At 36.8% G+C, this 24,747-nt stretch overlaps 3 protein-coding genes across 7 annotated transcripts; 1 reads left to right on the top strand and 2 right to left on the bottom strand.

Moving 5' to 3' along the window:
- The first annotated feature begins 7,556 nt into the window (after positions 1-7,556).
- LOC131308279 (beta-amyrin 16-alpha-hydroxylase CYP87D16-like) lies at positions 7,557-12,159 on the top strand. The gene is made up of 9 exons (XM_058335168.1): positions 7,557-7,845; positions 9,716-10,028; positions 10,227-10,376; positions 10,539-10,787; positions 11,000-11,089; positions 11,223-11,301; positions 11,414-11,520; positions 11,641-11,768; positions 11,855-12,159. Exons 1-9 carry the CDS (start codon positions 7,634-7,636, stop codon positions 11,946-11,948), a joined length of 1,422 nt encoding a protein of 473 aa, XP_058191151.1. The 5' UTR covers positions 7,557-7,633; the 3' UTR covers positions 11,949-12,159.
- Positions 12,160-12,607: 448 nt separating this feature from the next.
- Positions 12,608-15,681, bottom strand: LOC131308280 (lysM domain-containing GPI-anchored protein 2-like). 2 transcript variants are annotated; one of them, XM_058335169.1, is made up of 4 exons: positions 14,826-15,681; positions 13,422-13,542; positions 13,111-13,301; positions 12,608-12,967 (listed from the first exon to the last, which is right to left on the bottom strand). In XM_058335169.1, the coding sequence occupies exons 1-4, from the start codon at positions 15,478-15,480 to the stop codon at positions 12,834-12,836; spliced, it is 1,101 nt and encodes a 366-aa protein (XP_058191152.1). In that variant the 5' UTR covers positions 15,481-15,681; the 3' UTR covers positions 12,608-12,833. The 2 variants fall into 2 exon arrangements, with proteins under 2 accessions (XP_058191152.1, XP_058191153.1); XM_058335170.1 differs by having other exon boundaries at positions 12,608-12,941; positions 13,112-13,301; positions 14,826-15,610.
- A 2,098-nt stretch (positions 15,682-17,779) lies between these two features.
- On the bottom strand, positions 17,780-23,812 carry LOC131308470 (glycerol-3-phosphate acyltransferase 9-like). 4 transcript variants are annotated; one of them, XM_058335412.1, is made up of 13 exons: positions 23,640-23,812; positions 22,563-22,676; positions 22,419-22,476; positions 22,149-22,267; positions 21,220-21,319; positions 20,483-20,578; positions 20,267-20,363; positions 19,739-19,826; positions 19,565-19,661; positions 19,299-19,384; positions 18,639-18,758; positions 18,398-18,496; positions 17,780-18,175 (listed from the first exon to the last, which is right to left on the bottom strand). In XM_058335412.1, the coding sequence occupies exons 2-13, from the start codon at positions 22,667-22,669 to the stop codon at positions 18,121-18,123; spliced, it is 1,122 nt and encodes a 373-aa protein (XP_058191395.1). In that variant the 5' UTR covers positions 22,670-22,676; positions 23,640-23,812; the 3' UTR covers positions 17,780-18,120. The 4 variants fall into 4 exon arrangements, 3 of the variants coding, with proteins under 3 accessions (XP_058191395.1, XP_058191396.1, XP_058191394.1); XM_058335413.1 differs by having other exon boundaries at positions 22,563-22,679; positions 23,661-23,810; XM_058335411.1 differs by having other exon boundaries at positions 23,661-23,810.
- Positions 23,813-24,747: the final 935 nt, after the last annotated feature.

Here is a 24,747-nt window from a genome sequence, read left to right as displayed (position 1 = left end):
TGTTGACTTCTGCAAATTAGGGTTCGGAGTTGTGGGTAGTTCTTCTATTGTGCGCTTTATATCTGATCGAACAGATTCAAGTGTGTTTGAACTTTGAAACACTTTGAAGTATCTTCTTTGGGGTTTGGAGGCGTTCAACTGGAGTGGCTGCTGAATCGAGTTGTCCACTCTAGATCTACTATTCTCTTATCCGGCGTTCGACGACTTCTTGATGGTTCTTCTGCCTGCATTTATGATTCCAGACGAAGTGGACCAAGTTGTTTTCCGCCAACATTATAGGTAATGGAGGTGAGTTGTCGAGTATGTATGATGCTGCTTACTCTTTGGTCCTCTAGTTTGATTGAATGCTGCTTACTCTTCGTTCTTAGTGTTGGGTTTCTTGGGCATTCATTATTGAAGGTTAATTATGTGCAAAATTGATAACACCCATCAGTTCTTATTTCTTATAGCAAAGTTTCTAAATTGTGCTAGAACTGTACTTCCAAGTTCCAGCAGCTGGAGAGAGCCATAGATACAGCGTGATCATCAGTGATCGGATCACTGCTTAATATTGCTTGACTGAAATATTATGTTGCTTTTAGAATAATATTTTTGTGAAATATTGTTCGATTGTGCCCAGTGTTGACTATGAGATCTGAGTTTGGTTAATTTGATAAAATTGATTTGATACTCTTTAATGAATATATACTTCACGTCTTATAATGTGAAATTTCTTTTGATTTCTCAGTGCATATTTTTTGCTGCAAGGTGGAACTGGAATAAAAAAAATGCTTGCTTGTGCTAGTGGAAGCCCAAAAAGCAACCAATTACGGATGCGGTGATGTTGATATTGGTTTCATTTTGTTCTTCAGTTTACAGTTTTTGTCAACTTTGATTACGTGGTAACATCAGTACTAAGAATTCGATTTTCCCAAACAGGTGGATTATATATCTTGTGACTTGGTTGGACAAACACATGGAGAACATCATCATTATCTTTTTATCTTTTAATTGCACTGATTGGTCATATAGCTTGGTCACAATTATTTGGTTTGTACTTGTCCTAAAGAACTTCTGTTAATTTGATGAAAACTTGAAGTGTTTCCCATCGGAGCCAAGTTTTCGTCACTCCTCACAAATGTTATAACCATGTAGCCTTGTTCCACTAGATATTTGTGGAGAAACAGACTACCTTGATCTCATTGTCAGTTCATTTCATTTGTTCAGTAAATATGATATGGTGATCTGTTTATTGTTCTATTAACGTATTTTCGTTGACGTTTAGTGCTTTTCTCACATGGAATATGAATTCCTTTTACTTTTACCTTTACCTTTTCTTTGTGTGACTGTGTCCTTGTTTCCATAGGTTTAGCTAGGAATTACAATTGAACTTGACTAACACGAGCAGAAATTTCACATAACAGAGCATGGACACGTAAAGGGACACACTTGACCTCCTTTCCATTAGTTGTTCCAATTGGTGTCTTTTCCCTTAGTTGTTCCAAATGACTGCAATAATATTTTGTTTGGCTGTGCGCATTCTTCATGTTATGGGCTATCAGGTTGTGAAGCTTACAAATCCAGTGCAACTAGTTGCTGTAAGTAGTAAACCAAGCTTTTCAGTCTCATCGCTCAACAAGGTTTCTTCACATTGTTGGGCAGTACGTGCATGAAGCTCAAATATAATGTCATACTGTACCTAGTCATACTAAACTTACCCTTGTATGCAATTAGTTATGATTGCGTGTAGTTTTTTTGATATGATTGTGTGACCAGAATGTTTGCTCATTTAAGACAATTTGCACGTGCATATTTTGTTCTAGAGTATCTCAAAGTAAGCTGGTGGTATAAAGGAACACCAGTTTTTCCTTTCTCAAACTAGAATGGGCTTTATGCACTCCATGACCTAATGCTTCATGGGGGTCGTGAAAAAAAAGGCGATAGCCGGCGAGGAAGAGTGTTCAGCTGTAGCAATGTCTATGTATGCTTACGATTAGGTGGATCTTCCGACTCACTTGAAGTGGTACGTCGAGGCTAGAGAGGACAAACTAGAGGCATTCCCTCTCTTTGTTCAAGCATGTCACTTGTAAATGTCTGCCACAATATTCTCTCAGGCCGTGTTTGAATCTTAAATTTGTGGAGAAAAGAATAACATTGACAGTAAAATATAAAAAGTAGATTCATTTTACTTGATGAATTGAAGGTACTTCATATTTTGAATCCAGGTAAAATATGAAAAGGTGAAAAGTCCTGATCAATCCATAGGGTCCTTTGTTCTTGTTTACAATTTCTTATCAGCAATTCAGCTAATATAGCCCTAAATTTACTCTTTAAACTTAAAAAAAAAATAAAAGGAAAGGATTTTGCCACTCCTCTTATTGTTAATGCTACTCGCCTGCAAGTGTATTTTTGGTGCAAAAATACACTTGCAGATGAGTGGCATTAACAAAAAGGGAGTGGCAAAATCAGCAGCCAAAATAAAAAACTATGGTCGATACGGATTACACTACACAGCTGATGCCTATATTTCCAGGGTTCGAGCCCTGCTATTCGCAGGGAACCACGCAAAGAAAAATACGTTTGGGCCTATTTCGGGTTCCACAAAAATTTAAAAAAATATCAATAAAATTTTAAATATTATTTTATGGAGCCTTGTAAAAAATCAGATCCAACGAAGAAAGCCCCACCTCTCTGTCAGGACATCACCAAAGTCTATAATATAGAAGAAATTAAATAGATATCCTACTTACTAAACTTATTTAGGTGTCCATCTTAGAGATTTTAAATACTTATTTTTTCATCCTATAAATGCATTATTGCCCTATTATACCCCTAGTTATATGTTAATATAGATATTGTGTATTAATATTTTAATTTTCCATATTTTTAGGATGTTTCTAGTCCAACGGGCTCCACCTGTATATGTGAGAAGGGTGTGGCTGAGGTGTGCCACACCCCGATGTGCCTATAGCATTTTTGCTCCCCAAAATCCCCAAAATCCGGGATTAAGGGTTTTCATTCTCCCCAAAATCTGGGATGAAGATTTCCATTCCCATCATACGTAGACACCATAGCTATGGACTATACAAATCTAACCCCTAAATGAACACCCCATTTTCCAGCCCCCAAATCCTCCCTTCCACAACTGTACCACCCACCATTTTGAAAAATTTTCCATTTTCGCCTCTCTCTCAAAGCTTTCTCTCTCTTCTTAAACTTCCATTTACACACTGTATAGCCCATTAGCCCTCTTATTCATCATCATCTTCTTCATCGTCAAACACATCCCCCCTTAACCCACCCACCCACCCCCCCCCCCCCCCCCACCGTTTTCAAGGTAACAAACTCTAAACCCCCATTTTCTTGAAAAGAAAACCCATCTGAAAACACTTTGACGGTTTCGTTCTTACCGCTACGGTTGATGCTGCCCTGGGTGTTGAAGCGGCTGCTGCGGGAAAAATAAGCAATGGTTCTGTAGTTGTAGGCAAGCATGATTTCCCCTACTCCGTCGTTACCTCCGTCGCGGGCACTCCTGGTTCTTCGCTGGAGCATCACACCCGCCATTTCGAAGACTGGCGAATAAGTAACTATTTTTTGTCATGATTTCGGTGTTGGGGATTCGAACGTCCAAACCCACAATCAAACGCACACAATCGAAGAACAAACCAAGAACAGAAAACAATATAAAGTAAGAAAAGAACAAGACACAGAGATTACGTGGTTCCGACTTAAGCTGATTGCTTAATCGTACGTCCACGGAGTGCTCGGGTGTTTCACTATGATGAAAATATGTCAGAGTTACAAAAAGAGACAGCCCTAGCTTTGCTTTTATATATGCAAGCAAGCTAATACTAGAAAACCCTAAAAAACGCTAAAACCTGCGTTGGGCGGGACCCAAAACCTTCCGGGTCATTTTTACTGCAACTCTAAAATTGTCTTCACATCTCAACATTCGGTGCATGTGTTTCGATTTCTTCCAATTTTGTCATGATTTCTGTTATTGTAGTTACGTCGGGACGATTTTACGATACGTATTCATTATTTTTTTATGTTTTATGGTGATTTCACAAATTGTCATGATTTCGGTATGTTTGTTTCGATTTCTCCAAATTTTGTATTATTTCGATTTGTAGTTTTGTTGGCACAATTTTACGACACATATTTGTGATGTTTTTTGTTTCATGGTGATTTCATAAATTGTCATGATTTTCAGTATGAGTGTTTCGATTTCTCCAAAAAAAAAATTATGATTTTGGTTTAATGTAGTTTCGTAGGGACAATTTTATGATACGTATTCATAACAAATTAATTGAGGATTTCAAGTAATATATCGTGAAAATTTATGATGATATTTTTACAGAAATATGCCATGATTATTTATTGTCAATGTACGGATATACGTTCTTGTTTATGAATATTCATTTTCAAGTTTGGTAGAATTTTTGTTCTATTTTTTTAAAGCATTTTAAAAAAGAGTAGGTCAACATACATAAATAGATCGCAGATGATTGGTGAGAAAAAGATTTTGGAAAACACTCAGCCGATGATTTTGAAAGATGAAAAAAGAAAAGATATATCAATAAATATACTCCGCTAACAAACATGCAAATTATCTAACCCTGCATTTTTGGGATACCTGTACCTTGATCAATCACTTATCTACTTTATTCTTTCATAAAAGCTATGAATCAATATCGGAGTCACACAATCAAAAGTCAAAAAGAAAAGACTAAAACTCTATGCAATCATACTATTTGGAGAGACATTCTCGTCACCCCTAGCCAGAGGGCTTAGCCAATCATTGAGTTGTTGCTCTTTATTTTCTCCTCCGTGAACCACATTGATCGGAAGCCGCAGACCCCGTTCTCTGTTTCTGCATGAAAAAGTATGTCCGGCAAAAACTGTTGCTCCCTTTTTATACAGTCGGTCCACCCTTGCAGTCCTATGACATAATTCCTTCACTTGCAGTCCTATGACATAATTCAACCAAATTAATTACCACGTACGTTCAAGCACTATAAGCTTTATGGTGTAAATTTCAATTAGGTAATTTGATTCGGTGTTTTTCTCTTTCGATATCTATTATAAGCTCGGTCCCATCTTTTGATATCGGCACCGTATAGAATTTATAGATGTAGGCGTAGCTTCAAATCTCATTCAATGGCTTTGTGGGTCCTGAAAAGAGAAAAACAAGTATCAAACTTCAAATATTATACAAAAGGGATGTAGCTAGTCTATTACGCATGCACCCATCATCCAGCTTATTATATTAATTTCCCTGGGGTAGGTTTTTGACTTTTACTGGAGCAGTATTTAATGGTTATGGGGATGTTTTCCACTTGGAAGATCTTTAATTAGTGTTTGTGGACTGGTTTGTGAAACGATGACTGTTGTTAATTGTGTACCTATTTGTGGATCAACCTTGCTACCACCATATACACTTACACATCCAAATACACATTCACACATACGTTACACCTCAAATGTGTGTGGAACCCACCACTCATGTGAGTGTGGATGTGTATTTAGATGTGTAAGTGTATGTGGTACTAGAATTATTGCTTGTGGACGTGGATGTAGTTGGTTTTCTTTTCTTGGAAATTTGATAAAGTCAATGTGGGCTTACACTTAATTCAATGTTGTGGAAATTAAATTCATACGCTGTTGTGGATTCGTTGAATTGGAAACTTCCACTTTTAGCCTCCCCATTGGGTGAGGTGTTAAGAAGTTGGGCCCCGTACTACCTAGTAGGTTATGGTGGTGGTGGTATGGGCGACCTTTCTTATTAATTGATGAAAAGGGAATTGGTCCTTGTGGAATTTTCTAGTACAGTACTATTTCTGTTTCTTTCAGTTACAATCAGAGGGTGGGGCATTGATTGTGAATATCGATCCCCACTCTAAGCCCACGCTAGCTTCTTGCTCGATCAAACTAGTATTAGAGTACTTCCGATCCTATTCGCGTTTGCCCATGCTGCATGTCCTTCATTTATTTATTTACTTTTTTTGTTCTAAATTGAATGTTAATTTTTGATATTCGTGTAAATTTTAATTCATTATATCTTTCAATATAGATTTCAAAAAATATGCAATATGGATCTTGTTTGATAGTTCTCGATTAGTTTTTGATAGACGCGTAAATATTCATATACGCGTCCTTTAATTTATCATTGCTAAGTTTATTTTTATATTATTACTTGAAGATTTATGCTTTATTTTTTTGTTAGGTATTTAAAGGGTTTGATGCACAAATAGCTCAAAATTGAGATTTATTTGATGTCTAGGCAAAGCTAATTATCAAATTATTTTCAATTCGTGGATCCATTGACAATAGGAAACTACTACGGATTGGGAAGCTAACTGGCCAAGAAAATTGGCGTTCCACTTTGTTCATTAGGTGGGCCCATGGAATAGTAGTACCAACACGTGGCTGCCTGTGATCAGAGGCCGGTTAGTTATTTACAGTACTTCTCTTTATTATACTATATTCATTAAAAGTCCAAGATACAAAAGAAAAAGTAGGGTTGCATAGATTATTCCCACGCACGCAGCACTATTCTCACGGACGAAGAACAGAGATAACGGAGGACGGGGCTGTGAGGCTTCGGTTCCGAATATATTGTTTACTTTTCTTCTGAATTTTTTCTTCAAGTTTTGAAACTTTGTTCAATTACTCGCATTTCGATAACTTATTTTAATTTAGTTCTTTATAAAAATTATTCGTTGATATTTCTTATTTATTTTTCATCTCGCGTAATAGAAGCACGTTTCAATCAAAGGTTTTTTTTGTTTATTGTTTAATGATGAGTGAGTAGTCATCGGGGTAGGATCGTAGGGTGATTAGCACACCATGGCTGGAATGGATGCGTTCTGCTCCTATTTCGAAATAAAGAATGTTCAAAAATAATTTTAGATTGGAAAATACTTTTCGCGGACGAACCCAAGCATTGTCAGAGCCCGTGTGAACGAGGGAATAGGGGTTCAAAACTCATTCTCCGCTGCGCATGGGTAAACGGCGACCCTAAGGTTTCGCATCTTGCAGGGTATCTTTTCAATTCCAAATTGATTGTTTTTAAGAACATCGAATGGAGCAGGTTAATCCAGGCTGGTTACGAGTGCTATGAACCCTACGACCGTACCTCCTTTTAATTATTTAAAAAGAACAGTTATTGCGTAAGCTTAGTTAAATCTCATTCAAAACGACAAGGGTGGCTACTTAAGAGCTCGTTTAAATTATAACAACCCAAATTTTTAGTTAGCACATATCACCGTCTTTTTGGATTCGACTCTGATCTTATCGGATATTGTTCTACGTCGGTTTCCGTCCTACGCTTGGGGCAACTCATTAATTTAGGACTAGAAAATCGTCAAGCAGTTTTATTGTACAAAGTTTTCAAACTTATAAAAAATATTATAGATTGAAAGATATAAGCGATAAAAAATAACACGAATTTAAAAAATTGTCATTCTTTTGAAAAGGGGGAGTATTTATTTATGGTGCATGCATGCGTAGTTGTCAAGTCTCCAAGCCCCACCCTCTTGTGTATATAATAATACCCCCACCCCCATTCTATGCCCAACAAGGCAACAACTATCCAGTACCATCCAATCCAAACTCTAATTCAAGAGAGAGAGAGAGAGAGAGAGAGAGAGATATGTTGTTGGTGGGAGTGTGGTGTAGTGTGGTGGCATTGGCTACCATATTGGTAACTCGATGGATTCAAAAGTGGAGGAATCCCAGTTGCAGCAACGAAGGACTTCTTCCCCCAGGTTCCATGGGCTTCCCTCTTATTGGAGAGACCATTCAGTTACTTATTCCCAGTCGTTCACTTGACCTCCATCCTTTCATCAAAAACAGAGTTCAGAGGTAGTAATTAATGGAGTAATCCAATTCTGATTTTGCATGCGGAAAACTGGAATTTATTATTAATTCTTCCTTTTCGGATTGATTTTCCTTTTTTCCCCTATTTGGAAACATGAACTGTAACATTCGGAACCCCGAGACTAGTCAAGGCCTAAGACTTGAAAGTTTGATTTAATTCCCTTAAAACCTCTCAAGTACTATTAATATTTTTGGGGTCAATTCATACGAAATATTCGCTCCGACTTCAAGTGGAAAATCACTAGTGGAGGGTGGGTTTATGGTCCATTGAATTAGCCAAGGTCTGTGCAAACTGACTCAAACACCTATTTAAAAAAAAATTGTGTGTAACTATGGAGTAGTTTGCATGAAAGGCATAGGTGTCAATTGTTCCGCTTTCTTTCTAAACCTTCTTTTTCAAAAAGAATGTAATTTCAAACTCAAATATAACGAAAATAAAAAATAATATTTCAATTTTTTTTTGCACCGTTTAAAAGATCTCAATGAGATCTATCAAATAAGATTCATATTAGTAGAAAAATTATTTACGTAAACACATAATTTTTGAGTTTGAAATTACCTTATTTTCTAAAAGTTCTTTTTTTAAGAAACCGAAACGTGCCTTTCAGTTCATACGGAGTATTCGCTCTGACTTCAAGTGGAAAATCATTAGTGGAGGGTGAGTTTATGGTCTATAGAATTAGTCAAGGTCTGCGTAAACTGACTCAAATACCTGTTTAAAAAAAAAATTTGTGTGTAAATATGGAGTAGTTTGCATGAAAGGCATAGGTGTCAATTGTGGTATGTCCACGTGAATTATTGAGGTGGGCTGCGTGCATGTGTTGTAGGCACGTGTAGTAACCTTCTAAGACAGAAAGTAATTTGTGAGTGGGCAAGTGTCATTTTTTGGATCTCTCATTGATGATTCATTGACTGACTCAATGCTACTTTTAACAAATTTGGGTCCGACATCAAGACTATCTTTTTTATTTTTCGAGTCGAAACGAGTTAATAATTTATAAAAATTTGATACAAAATTAACATACAAAATTTAAAAGAGGATAAAATAAAAAAAGCCCAAAAAGCAAAGTGACAGTTTTTTGGGAAACTAGTAGGTTTCATCACTTTCATGTACGTGAACACTTGTAAATAGGATTACATGTCATTGTCTCCGTCTTGTTTTCAATCTTACTCCCGAATAGAGTCAGTCTTAGACCTTTTGAGAGCTAAAGTGAAAATTAAAGATGAGGCTTTTTTAATTGAACTACTCTATAAAGAGTCCAAAGTAAAAAGGACCCCTAACATTTGTAAATTTTTGGCCTCTAAAGAGGTCGTACCTTGAGCTTTAGCTCTAAGCCGATTCTACTTCTAAAAAGCATTTTAAAAAAGAGTACGTCAACATACCTAGATATAAATCGCAGATGATTGGCAAGAAAAAGATTTTGAAAAACACTCAGCCGATGATTTTGAAAGATGAAAAAATAAAAGGTATATCGAAAAATATACTACTGTTAGACACCATTCCACCAAGCACTAAATTAAAGTACTTTTAGGACTTTTTTTATTTGTTCTTATTTGAATTTTTTTTTTGTTTGTAGTTTTGCGCCAAATTTTCTTGATTTTTTAATTCGTCTTGTTGGAAAATTATTTTTTTTTTATTTTTATCCAAATATTTTAAAAAATAACCACTTTTTTAAGTAAAAAAAAGAAGGTCGATTTGCTGAAAAGTGGTTATTTTCTAAAATATTTGAGTAAAAGTAAATTTTTTTTTTTTACTTTTCCGAATCTACAAAAGTTTGACGTAACATGAAAATCAGGATACCTGTACCTTGATGGATCACTTATCTAATTTATCTTTTTTTGTTTTGGGGTGTAGATATGGGCCAATATTTCGTACAAGTGTTGTAGGTCGACCGATTGTTATGTCAACAGACCCCAAGTTCAATCATTACATCATTACAGAAGAAGGGAAATCGGTGGAATTGTGGTACCTGGACACGTTTTCAAAGATGTTGCCCATCTATGGAGTTGGCTCAATCCAAAAGTACATAAGAAACATAGCACTGTCCCACTTTGGAGTGGAGAGCATAAGGGAAAGATTGCTCCCACAAGTAGAACAAATTGTCCAGAAAACTCTTCGTTCTTGGTCAACCCAGAAATCTGTTGAACTCAAACATGCCACTTCAAGTGTAAAAACCTCATTAATCTCTCTCTCTCTCTCTCTCTCTCTCTCCCTCTCTCTCTCTCTCTCTCTCTCTCTCTATAGGCTGCAGGCCTCTGCTTTCATAGTTGGGTCTTTTTTTAATGTTTTTGTTGATTAGGGTGTCAAGAACCTCGACTAAGTTATACATATTGAGTAACAATTTCCTCTTTTGTTAATGTTACAGATGCTTTTCGATTTCACATTGAAGCAGATGTTTGGCTACGATTCTGAGAATTCGCCCGAGAAACTGAGTGACAAGTTTGCTAACTTCGTACATGGCCTCATGTCCCTTCCTTTGAACATACCTGGTACTACATATCACAAATGCCTCAAGGTAACGGAGTACTCTACTGCTGTGCTGGTATTAATACTGTGTCAGTGCATTCCGGATGGGACCCACTATAGCCCCATACATTACATTTCTTGCTCTCAGTTTTATATATATATATATGGATCTAGTTTTTGAAGATATATTTCCTCTTATCATTTTTTTCAGGATCAGAAGGAGGTTTTAAGCATGATGAGGGGTATTGTAAAGGAGAGACTTGCTTCTCCCGACAAGCGTCGAGGAGACTTCCTTGATCACGCAATCCAAGACATGAAAACCGAGAACTTCTTGACGGAGGATTTCATAGTCCAATTAATGTTTGGAATTTTATTTGGAACCTTTGAGCCAATCTCAGCCGTTCTAGTTTTAACTTTGAAGTTGCTCTCGGATCATCCTTTGATAGTAGAGGAACTAACGGTACGTGCAACCGACAATTTAACAAGTTCTTGAGATGTTGTCAGAAAAATTTCACAGAAAAAGTTCCCGGAATTCAATGCGTGTGGGGCTTGCACAACACTCAGTACGCTTTTTTAGAATATTTTGGACTGATATTGTGAATTTGTTGTTTGAACTAAGAGTATGTCTTCATACATAATTATGGTATTAATTGATTACCAATCATATTTCAGGCTGAACATGAGGCAATTCTTCGAAACAGGCATAATCCGGATTCCTCACTCTCCTGGGATGAATATAAATCGATGACTTTTACGCTTAATGTAAGTAATGTGATCTCAATTTTTTTTGCCCCTCCTGTAGTGATTCCGGATTTTATTTTATTTTATAGTATTATGTTATTAGTTCTGACACTTATCAAAAAAAAGAAAGTTATTAGTTTAGACAAAATTGCAGGTCATCAATGAAGTTCTTAGGTTGGGAAATGTCGCTCCAGGGCTGTTAAGAAGAGTGACAAAGGATATCAAATTCAATGGTATAATAAGCATGCACCAAACATTAGCTCTAGCTGTTTCTTTTATTTTCTACTTCAAAATATATATATAAGTTGTACCTTGTACATTAAACGTGGATATTTGGCTCCACAGGTTATACCGTTCCAGCTGGTTGGGACATAGTTCTTGTTACTCCTGCTCTTCAATTAAACCCGGAAACCTTCAAGGATCCAGTTGCCTTCAATCCATCCCGCTGGAAGGTGCACAGCCCCGAGTTCACTTCCCGGCCCCCGGTTTTAATTAATATGGAGTAGTCAGATTTGATCCTGACATATAAAATGATGGACAACTGATTTTGATCTAATTGCATGTACGTACAGGGCCTTGATTCATACACTATATCAAAGAATTTCATGCCTTTTGGAGGAGGGATCAGACAATGTGCGGGTGCAGACTACAGTAGGGCCTTTGTGGCCACCTTTCTCCATATACTGGTCTCCAAATATAGGTAAAATAATTTCCAGTTGTGCTTGTTGCATGGGAGCTTTTTAACATGAGACTCGACTTTGATTACAATTTCCAATTTTTCTTTAGGTGGACAAAAATAAAAGGAGGAAAGATCGTCCGGAAACCGATTTTGGATTTTGAAGGTGGACTTGAAATTGAAGTCTCGGAAAAGAACAAATGAAGATATTGCCTAATGCCACTAAATAAATACTAGGTTTGAATAATGAAAAAGGGGATTGGCTTTAACCTTTTTTCTGGACGTACGATTGCAGGGCCCTGTTGGAGCGTGTATCAATATAGGACACACCAATGCCATGCCATAAAGAATACTATATAAAATGTTGTGACTTTTGTTATATGTGTAATTGTGTTGTTTATATATAGCTTTCGAAGATGAAACTGTGCGCGCCTACTCAAGAAACACTTTTCGTAATGTTGATGTTATGATCTCTCACTATGTAATTGTGTTGTTTATATGCATAAACTCACTATTTAAGGTGTTGATGTTATGATCTCTCTTTTTAGTGTTGGAGAGAGAGAGAGAGAGAGAGAGAGAGAGAGAGAGAGAGAGAGCTGTGTCTCACAGCATGATGAGACTAGCACATGAGTTTCACACGCGCACACAAAAAAAAAATACAGCAAATTAGCCCTGTAGCAGAAGTTGTCATTCATTCAGCGTCTTCTGCATGAACTATGCCAAGACACACATGTGTAGACAGAATAATCAAGTATTAGGAATATGCTCTCTTACCAAACGAAAGAACAGTACTTCATAAACAATTGGATTGCCTCCTGTTTAAATGTAGGTATGTATCAGAAGATTCATGAACATGGCACGGCTTTTTGCTAAACCCAAGTGCATTATGCATTATGCATTACAGTGTCACCATTTTAACATGGCTAAATAGCCAATAGAATTTCCGATGAAACAGAAAAGAAAAAAAAAAGAAGATAAAATTTGACTAACAAGTACTGACGTCTATGTGAAAACAGTTTATTTCCTCACATGTGGACCTAAAAATGATTGTGGATTCAAAGAAATCTCATAAAATAAACAACCATCTCACTACGTAAGGTGAAGATACAGCAACACCAAGTGGATGAACATGAGAACGAAGCTCCAACTCTGGCCTTGCAAACTAAATTTTGGAACATAGATATTACCATCAGAAGCCGGTGGAGCTGGAGGATTACCAGAAACTGTTCATCAGCAAAGAAAACAAAAGTAGTCAATAATTGCAAGTTTGCAACCAACTATTCATCCGCAAGCATATGAAATGGAATAACAAAAGAATGAGCAACAACGATCAATTAATATGGACCATGTTTTATCGCAGCGTTACCTGGGCAAGTGGACAATGACGTGAGGGTTGTGGAGATGGTTTGGTTATTGTAACCGGCATATGTGCACGACGTGCGATTACAACTTGAAGTTGTGGTGTTTCCAATGTATAAGCTCTCTGCGCCTTGGCATTGCAAAGAAGGGCACGTTGTCCAGAGAGTTGATTGAGCTTGGGACGGCTCACATTGTAATCTGAGCGCATCAACAAGAGTAATGACATAAAAGATAGGAGAACATACTATTATGATTTCGAAGAACGAAGAGACAAAGAGGAGAAATGAAGTAGTGCAAGTGAGTGAGAGACACACTTACGTCCAGTTGTTTGCTGCATTGCAACTGCACATCACACAATCGCCAGCAGTGAAGATGTAGGTGCCGTTAGCCACGAGTAAAGGGTAATCTAGTGAGTTATTGCCCACCATGGTTGTACAAGCTGTTCAACAATAACTGAACATCAGCAAATTCATAGTGAAGAGAACAAACAATCTCTCAAAAAAAAAAAAAATGCGAAGGCAAAATGCTGAGACATATATAGACGTCACTATCATCATAAAGATGACATTTTTTTAAACTAAACCAATTTGTTGCATAGGAAAACGCAGAATGAATCGCAATATCCTGCATATGAATTCATGTTTTAGAGTTTAGACTATTAAACCCACATAATACATCTTCCCCAAACTGCTTCGCAACAATTTCAAAGGACAATCTAAGAGCATCTCCAATGGAAGATATCAATTCCTACGTGGACGTATTAATGGTAACAATTGACATTAAAATTCAATCTTACCTAACTGCCTTCTTTGATGCCAAAATCTACGTGGCTTTGAAGTGGCTTTGAAGGGAATGACAAAGTTGTCAAAATTGACAACCACCCTCCTCCATGCCAAATTTCAAAAAAAAATCATTTAGATTGACATTAAAGGTTGGAGACGGATAACTTGATGTCAAATAAAAAGAATTTGCGCAAGGGTTGGAAAGGAAGGCTTTGATGTCAAATTGGAGATGCCAAAATGCCACGTAAGCCTTCAAAAAATATTTGACATCTCCAATATGAAATCATGGGTTGGAGATGCTACGAGTTTTCATTGGAATTTAAGAAAGTCAAATGTTAAAAACAAAAATCCGAGAGTTAGATCTGCCTTCCTTAACTTTATGATAGTAACATCTAACTTGACTAATGATAACAGTTAAAACTCATCTATCACAACATGTGTAAGAGGACCAAAGGAACCGAAAAATTGAGAGAGAGCCAATTGCCACCAAACCAAGTTTGAACAGTAGCAAAAAATAATCCAAGGTGCCTCCATCAACGACGTGATTAGGAAATTCAAAAGAAATTATTCCCTCACTACCGATTTGTTTTTCTCTTTTCACTATTTGGAAACCTCTTACAAAATTGTCTATATATTTCAATTTATAATATTTTTTATATGCAATATGGATCTTGTTTGATAGATCTCAATTATATCTAAAATATGATATTTTTGAAATTATGTAAGAAACATTATAGATTGTGAAATATAGACAATTTTTTAAAAGACACGTATGTCAAAATTGAACAAACAAACTGGAACGGAAGGAGGACTTTCTTGCGACCTGACCTCAAAAATCAAACTTTGGTTAATTATGTGGTGAATTAATTTACTAATCAACTGGACTAACCCTTGTGGCCGGATATATATCCACATGTACAAGGACAGGGAGAGAGACTACCTTTAAGGGGAACGTCAAGAGGAACATTAGCCAAGAGATTTTTGGGAGAGCTAAGGCCATTAAGAGCAAGCAGGGTCTCCTCTGTGGTATTGAACTCCTGAGCAATCCCTCCCACCGTGTCACCGGATTCCACCGCGTATCCATAATGTACAACCCTCTCTCCCCCAACTTCATCACAGCTACACGGTAACGGGATCTTCAATTCCTGCCCGATCAAAATCAAGCTCGCATCCGTCACATTGTTAAAAGCCTGGATCTGCTGGTACGTCACCAGTCCCGAGAACACCACCGTCGCTATATTGGACATGGTGTCGCCGGACACCACCGTGTGCACCGGGGGATTCACGGGGTATCCGGTGCCGTTTCTGCAGATGCAGGGGAATGGGATTCTGACGGTCTGTTGGGCAGAGACGGATTGGTTGGGTGCGGTGGTGAGGGGGAAGTTGTTGGCGCCGAGGAGGGAGTTGAGGCTGTTTTGGATGGCGAAGAGGGTTGTTATGTTGGAGAGAGTGGTGGCGTTTGCGGGCACGTAGCCGACTAGGCCATTGCAGGTGGTTCCTGAGCTGCCGCTGCAGTTGAATGACTCGACTGTTAATGCAATGGCGGCGGCATATGCGAAGAATACGGCGAGAAGCGCCGTAGCGAAGAACCCCATTTCTTCTCTAGGAGTACGAGTATATTTTTCACTGGAGAGAAAGAGAGAGAGATCGGAATTGGAATTGGAAATGCGAAGTGGGTTTGTGGGGTAAGTTTAATTAATTTGGTTGGAATGGACTAGTAGGAGGAACTCATCAAAGGGGACAAGGTTGAGTTTGACATTGATGATGCAATGGCGGCGGCGTATAGTGAAGCTGTATCTATGCTACTCACGGTGATTTGGATTAAAAAGTAGAATAGTAAATTTTTTTTCTTTTTTATTAAAAAAATTTGCATTAATTAATTTTGTATCAAATTTTTATGATTTATTAATTCATCTCAGTAAAAAGAATCGAAAAAGTAAAAAAATTTGATCGAAACTCATAATTTAAAAAAAAAAAACAAAGATAAGTAAAAAAAAGTTGTCTTAAAAATTATGAGTTTCGATTATTTTTTATTTTTTCGATTTCGCTTATTGAGATAAATCAATCAATCACAACATTTTGACGTATAACAAATAAATGATAAAAAAAATTTGAATAAAAAAAAAAAAAAAACAAGTCATTCAACTATACGTGTTTGTTTTGTCAGAAAATGCAGGAGAGGAGAGTGCCGCGAGCGGCGGCGGAGGGAGTTCAGGACAAGTGCCACCCTGGACTGCATTATTGGTGTACTAGTATTCTTTTCTTTTCTTTTTTATTTATCCCTTTTCTCCTTTGTAGGAGTAAATAAAAATAACCACTTTTTAATAATACTGGTACTATTATTAATACTTGCATCTTACCAATACTGATGATCTCAATGCAGCACCTCTAAAGTCTAAACTACCCCCCACGTGCTTATAAAATGCAACCACCATCTCATCAGAAAACTCCGACAAAAGAAAAAGAAAAAGAATCGCATCAAAAATGCATGTCAAGCCAACACGATCACCCCCCTTCCAATTAAGATCGATGTTCGCATGTAATCACTCTTCGTGTGTTTCTCGTATGACGCCAAACGAGACCGATTACGGCTCTATTTGACAATCGAAGCGTTTATTTTTGTAAGTTCCGAACTGTCTAAAGTTCATGCAAAAAACTAAGATTATTGGACATTGTATTCATTTTAATGAGCATACTTATTGCAAGAGAAAATAGACAATTGGATTCTGATTGTTAATTCTTCTTCAGACAATTATGATTGAACTAATTCTTTACCGATCTCGATAAATTTGGTTTTTTCAATCGATGTTAAACACCTCAAGACCTATTAGATAGACGATCAAATCATTAAAAATAAATAAAAATTGGAATGGGTCTCATTTTAAATTAGGGATCATCACATCATATAATCTTGACCTTCCACTTTTTGCCTTGTTTGGAAGCAGAAACTTTAATAATTTTAGTTGTAAAAAGAATTGTGAAAATTATACTCCCTCCATCCCTTTTTTTGTGTCCAGTATTCTATTTTGGGCTGTTCCTTAATAAGTGTCCATTTTGTAAAGTTAGGAGGGTCAAAGTTGGTGTATTGTCTATTTTGTCCCTAAAAGTAGATTTTATTTTGAAAAGTTAGTGAGTAAAAGTATAATGATGATGGGTAAGTAGAAAAAGTGGAGGAAAAAGTTGATGTGAAAGGTGTAATGATGATGTCTTTTTAATAAGTTGGAGTTACGAAGCAGGACACTTAAAAAGGGACGGAGGGAGTATGTGTTTGTTTGAAACATAAAGAGTAGTTTTTGCTACTAGTTAGTATAAATACTAATGTGATAGATGGACAACTTTTTTTTTTTTTTTTTTGGGGTAATTAAACCATTTTATAAAGCAAATCAACTTTGTTTAACAACAATGACGAAATACTTTAAAAGAAAATCAAACCACAACTGCACTAGTATTTTTTATTTTATTTTCCTCAAAACAAAGTAGTAGTATCATCATGTGTTTAATAATAATAGTCCCACCCATTGATGTGAATTTTTGGTGGGAGGAATCGTGACTAGGATATATTTTATTTTATTTTATTAGTAGGAATAGGAATAGGAATAGGAATGGAAGACTGACTTGGTCGGAGAAGTTGAATATAGTACTCCTACATGGGAGGAGTAGTTTTGTTTACACGTGTCTGTCTTCTCTTCTCTTCTCTTCTCGTGGACATTTCAATTCAAACCCCACAGCCACAGCCACAGCCACAGCCACAGCCAAAGCCAAGTGGAGTATCCTTCTTTTCAACTTTTCTCTTTGTCTAGTAGTTCGCAGCAGCAGCAGCAACTTGTGACTCAATGAAAAATATTGCGTTGACCACGGGGAGGAGGAGGGATATATTCATATCCAGAGACATTCTGAATGAAAGAGTCCTCATATTTAATTTATAATATGATGGGAGTACTTACCCCATAGCCACAGTACACCCACAGGATATGTCTCGTCGTTTCCCATACACAATATACTCCTACTACTACTTATTGCATCTTTTTTCCATCCAGAAATTAAAGAAAGATTTGAATTAATCAAAAAACCAGCACCATCAAAACCGAGCATGCAAGCTCGTACAATATAGCATTAAGTTCAAGTACAATATACTACTAGCATTAAGCTTGTCCCTGGATAGCCACACCCATACTTGAAAAGGGGGAAAAGGGATACTAGCTAGGACAGGAACACGTACAAAAACAACCACCAATCTATTTTATTTTTCCTCCAGGCACCGCCATCACTAACTCTGCAAAGCTTTGTTGCCTGCATAGACAGAGTAACCAAAGATGGGACAGCTTGTCATCATCTTCGTCGGGCCATAAAAAAAAAAAAAAAAAAACATTCAATGCACAATGGAATAATACAGAACTTGTACTAATAGACAGTGGACCAAAACAAGTGCATGCCCTCAACCAAAACCAAAAGCAGATTAATTAGTGACTAAGACCACATGAGCCACAGATAGGGTTTACATAATCAACTTACTTCCTCTCCCTATGCTTGGGGCTAGGGCGAGAGTATTTTAAATATCCATCCCACGGAACCATTTTGAGACCTGCTCGAACTGAAATCACGTCCCTAACCCTGTAAAGTAGTATCCACTTTAAATATAAGCTGGCGTTAACTCTTTTTTATTTTCTTTTAATAATCAGAACCATAAAATTCAAACAAAATGTGAGGTATGTATTAACATCCACATTTGTAATCAAAGAAAAATATTGGGCACCTTTCTGCAAATTCAATGGGTGTCTCTCCAGGCTTTAGATTTTGAGGCTCCAAGTACCACACATCACAAACAACAGCCCACGACGTCATAAGCTGCAGTAGATGCCTTGTGAAGGATTGCCTGCACGTAAGACATGCAATCCAGGTGTTAAACATCTAACGATCACATCTGCATATCCAATGCAAGTGATAGAGTAAGCTTTAGTTCCCAGACTTTACTTGTTAGAAAACTTTAATTCATTCAGAGGTTAGATGCAGATACCACTAAATACAGGGATTTAGATATGGTTCAAATATACTCCCTTAAAACACGAGGGATTCTAGTGCTTCTAACTTTCACAACATGGAATGCTATTGATAGCAACTATTTGCCGTAGAAATGTACGTCATGCATCATTAAAATAACAAAACCGGCGCAAGAACATTAGTGTTCCTCACTGAAGAAGTTAGTTGAACCCAAAACAAAAAGAAGTAACTAAACTGAATAAATAAGACAGACAAGCATAAGATGTCCAATTACTAGGCAATAGATTTACCGGTTTTCTTCTGAGCAATAAAACTACTACTGAACAAGATCTTGTACTTCACATTGTAAATTGTAATGTCAAAATCTAACTAATGCAGAGTAACATAAAAATTGGAATTGCTAAGTAGCTCTTACTTTCTACTGTTCCAAAAGGCATCCACAAAAATTTTGTTATACTTGATTGCAATTGGGCAAACAGTGCAGCCAAGTTCAAAGGCACCCTAAACATAGCGGAAACAGTAAGAGTTAAATAAAAACCACCGCGAATAACTTAAAGGAAGCAGAAATTTTGACTCATATATCCAACTCTATTCCAAAATATTATCTTCCATTATAAAATTGCAGAGATCCTCTAGTGTATATACTGACTAGATTCTGAATGGATAGTCGGTAACTATTACCTTTTTGAACATGACACTATAGTGATTATTTACACAGGTTCCTTCAGGGAATATAAGAAGAGGATTATTATCAGCTCCGTGAACATGGTCTCTCAACCTGAAAAAGAAGTTCATGTTTCAACACTCTTAGATACGTTACATTCTTTAATGTTTTCCCCAACCACCTAAACATACTTTCTTGCAACTATTTCACGATCCTTTGCCTCCGAGCGATTGAACCAGATGCATCCAACACTCTCCAAAACAGTGCTTTGCAACAGTCCTGCAAAATAAAATAAACAAGGAGAATACAAATTTACATGGTGTAGACTGTTTGGCCATATTTTTTCATAAAGCCAACTTTTAGCATTCCTGTTTACTTATGGAGAATGCCCATGCTCCTACTCCTAAAATATATTAAAGAAGTAACATTCAACATTTCCAAGTATCCAAACCATCTTCCAGTCCCACAAGGTAACAACTGCACAAAAGAATGACCAAAAGCATTCTTCTTGGTGATTAATGATGGACAAGTAAAATGAGAACATACTAGGATAAAGGAGTTGCAAACATGAATATCTTCTGCTTAATGCACCCTATTTTTCCGGTACCTCAGGTAAGCTTCTGGTAAGGAATGTAAAATGCAGAAAGGAGATACCTCAACAAAGAATGCTTTATCACAGGACTCTATAACTATTGGGGGTAATGACTCTAGACACTTACCAACCCACCCAGGATGCTTCTGCATAATCACAGCAAATGCAGTCATCTGCTCTAGAATAATGAAGTCAATCATAGAAGTGTGATTCGCCACAAAGACCTGCTCAGATCATGGTAAGGGAAGTTCAGATACATATTCAAACACCTGAAGGTTAATTTATATTAAGTCATCAACCACATTGGGCAAGCATCACAAAGAAAGTCACTTATTCATAGAACCTGCTTAGGCCGCATGCTAGGTCGTGGTCCATGGTACTTGATAACCCCCGTCCATGATGCAACAAAAAAGCTGCAAATTAACTCCACCAAACACCTCTGAAAATGAAGTAAAAATGAAATACATGCTTGTCCGGTCCAATGAAATGACACACTCAAAGTCTAATTAAGAAAAAAGGAGGAAATAGGTAACAAAAAGGAAAAGATGCATCAATCCATGTGATGTCCATGGGAGAGACAATATACTTCTTAATGCATTGATAGTTATTGATTATTTAACTCCTATAAACATAACCTAATTATCTTTCTGGAATCACATGAGAGAAAAGAAGAAAGACCAAAGCGACAAAACCTAACTGAAAGACTATCACAACTCACAAGGCTCCTCCATTTCAGTTGTAAAACTATTAAAAGCCAAAAAGAAACAACAAAACTATTAAAAGTAGATATAGGGGGCCTGCTATTTCTGTGATAAAACTTTTTGAGAGAAGCTACTTTGTGCATATATTGCCAAAGATTAGGTCAGTCTCCAGTTTCTCTCCTCACATAATTCAACGACAGTTTCAAAATTTGGCAAGCGCGAAGGGCAAATGAAGAGGCAAGTGATACAGGAGTAGCTTTGCTGAATTGCAGGTCTGAAATAGAGTCATAGCAAGTGTAAAACCTCTAAAACTAAAAATAAGTACCCTAGACAATAAACAATGAGAACTTAGCTGAACTAAACTAGCAAGCAACTATACCTCCAGCTTTTTCCTCAACTTATCATTCCCTTTCAACACAAAATGCACCAAAAAGTAGGCTGAAAGAAATATTATCCATCCCACTGTCAGTACTAGAACCCTGCAGAATCAAATGACGTGAATCAATATTTAGACAGTAATACGCAAGCATTACATTGCAATCTCATACAATAGTACAACTAATCAGATAATATCTCCACAACCAGTATTCTATCGAGAAAATGTGAAACTAGAAAATTAAGTCATTAATCTCCAATGATTCAACTAATTTCAAAGCACTCATGTGAAAAATTCTAGAAAGAAAGACCATTACAGAGCTAAGAATACTAGGGGTTGAACGTGAAACAAAGATTGGCTACAAATGACAACAACTTATTGGCCTAAATATATTATCTCCTCTAACGATGATAGCTAATAGCCTAATAACACTTTGCAATGGAGCTTCTTCAAACTACGTCCTTAATGTTATTTTATGGTATATAAAACCACTTACTTTTCAACCGTATGTCACATTCACAAGTATGCATTTGATTCCTGCTTTATGTAATGGATGGTTTTTTATACACTTGAATCACCTAATACTGTTAGTAATATAGACTTCAACTCAAAAAACCTTGCTGATGGGAGATGTTAAAACATCAAACCAAGTGCTTCATGCGTTCCCCATAGGCTTGGCTACAAAAAAAATCAAGTCAGAGTGACAAGGTAACCCAATCCTCACCCACCACGTATGGCAAGATCTAAACACTAAATATGTAGACTAGGTGAGAGTAGAACAACAGATTCACATGAACAAATGCAAATTGAACCTTGAGCTCAAAAAGAAACAAGACCAAACTTCCAAAATATCTATTTGTGTTCTTTACTTCTTCATAATCAAAATACAAAAAAGAAGGTACATATGTATTTCAGCAGTATAAAAGGCAAACCTCGCTGGAAAAAGAATCAGATATCTAACAACCACCCCCAAACACCAGAGTGGAAACAAATACACATTCCAGTTCCAAGGTTCAACAGGAATTGACTTGAAACAACGAGTGAAAGAGTCCTGCTCAAGAGTGAATGGAGTTTAGAAGGGCCAATGTTGATTTACACCAAATAAATACACGTATATAACTTTCTCAGAGTCGACACGAGAAACTATTCTTTATCATCCACTAGTTCTTTCAACCTAACATAAGTAAGCCTCAAAATCTTACGTCAACAATAGCACCGGCCGCCTCTCTCAGAGTTGGTGAAATGTCAAGTAGATCACATCTGAGCCAATTTGTTTGGAACATCAGTTTGCAGATAAAAGTATGACACAAAAATTCTCACACACACACACAAAGAGAGAAATTTACAAGCGAATCTTGCCACGAGGTTCTTGGATGGATCCTGAGGGGAGATAATCTTCAATGTTTGGCCTATCGAAGTCTAATTCGGAGCTCGATGTGTTAAATTGAGTCATCGTCAGCCTCCTCGCTATTACCAACATAGAGATAGTCATTAACAAAATGACAGTAAGTGTTCCTCTATAAGGTAATCATGAAGCACAACAGTTTCTCTCTAAATCAAATAGTTGTTCAACAAGCATTGTTATGTGATCTAAGATGCTCGCTTATTTTCCAGTACTTTTTTGGAAAAGAGGAGAAGGAATATAATATGAAAGAGGGGCAAAATGAGGAATGAAGACATCACAGTGACCGACACCAATCCTTTCTCACCATAATTTAGTTTCTTTTTTTTTGCTTGGCAAAAGAAATTTATTAATCTTTGATAAGGATACACAAAGATTAAAAGGAGCAAGGGCACAATGGCAAAGGCCACCTGAGACCCGAAAAGCAAGATGCCAACCAGAGCAACAAGGCTTTCTCGCCACAAATTATAAACACAAAAATAGAGAAATTACCATAACACATATAAGTGGTTCGTAAAGATCCCCCAGCACCATGCAACATTTGCAAGTCTATGACTATGGGTTAGCTTTACAAAGGCAATACGGAGGTTTCAAGAGAGGAATAGATAATCTATGCATTCAAACAAGCCACCCTCATTGTGGGAGTAAAAACACAAGAATCATACGTCTATGGGTCGACTGCAATTTTCCGACAGTAATCTGATCTCCATAAAAGGGTAAAACTTGCAATTATCAGCTGATTAAGATTGTTTGTCAAATACTAATATTTGTGGCGATAGAATGATAAAGCAATCTCCATCAAATTACGCTCTGGTCACACAAAACATAACCCATATATGATAACGGAGAATCATCGATTTCATCTAACGAGTACAGTCTCGGGGCGGGCATTATGCAATTTTAGCGTACAGGAAAACTGCTACATTTTCATTAACGAATTCGACAAAATCGTGATCCGAACAAGCAAACGTAAACTGGGGAAAAGGGTAGAGAAATGAACATACATATTCCCATTACATACCTTGGGTTGGGACAAGACAACGAGCAGATGTGATGAAAAGGAGAGAGGGAGGGTCTTCGTCTTTCTCAAAGTCGAACAGAACAGAACGATGGCACTCTTTTTACTCAGCGGGAAGAGAAAGATTGCTTGCTGCTGTATTGTTCCCTCGCTCGCGAGAACAACCCAAAACAGTTTTGTGCCACGTGTACTCCTGTGCCCACAACTCATGATGTTAAACCTCCTTCCATTTTTTTTTTTTTTGCGAGAAAAAAATGACCAATGATTTCTAGTCTACCAAAACATAAACTTTACAAATAAAATAAATAAATAAATTTAGCTACACAACTTTAGAACAAAACTCCAGGTACAATTGTTTGTAAGTGTTCCATGCATGCGGACCAACAACGTAAATCAAAAGGCAGGCTTTGAACAAACAAAAATAAAATGTGTTGGTAGACTTGCACTTAGAGAACAAATTAATTATCAACACAATGGATAAAAGAAGGAATATTTTTATTTACTTTCCCAATAGATTCCCTTTAGCTCAAAATTTTGTGATAATTCAAGTGTTCTGACTAGCTTACGAACACCTCAATTAATTTTGAGGATCAATCCCATTGTCTTGCTAGCTCAAAATCTAATGAGTAATTGTGTGTTGTGCTTTGGAATTGCGGAGACAAATGAAATAATGAAAATATAAGATAATAAATTAATTGGAAAGGAAAATGAATAAATTATGGAGCATATTATATTACCCATCTTGTTTAGCCCAGTACTAATTGGGAATGTTTGATGAAGTTTAGATGAGAAAGTAGGGCACAAGCTAGCCTAATAAAATGGAGTAGTATTCCACAAATTAAAGTACTGCTCACACTCACCCTGATAGATCATAGATCACCACAAAATACTCCAGTACCATCGATCCTGTGCTTAATTATTTTACTCCATTCAATAATGAGAGTTTGGGGACCAAAGTCTAACCGGGGATATATATCGGTTAACCCAAGTACTACCTAACAGTAGAGTTAGTAGGAGTATTAATTAGTGGGAACTGTTGGCCAACCAACTTAGAATTTTGTGTACCTTTTTAATTAGTCGGTTAAGACTTATTAAGAGAGTGGTTATAATT

The sequence above is a fragment of the Rhododendron vialii genome, chromosome 11a (genome assembly GCF_030253575.1).
Source record: "Rhododendron vialii isolate Sample 1 chromosome 11a, ASM3025357v1".
NCBI lineage: Eukaryota > Viridiplantae > Streptophyta > Magnoliopsida > Ericales > Ericaceae > Rhododendron > Rhododendron vialii.
Note: the sequence above shows the minus strand (reverse complement) of the source record. Positions and strands in the feature narration are given on the sequence as shown.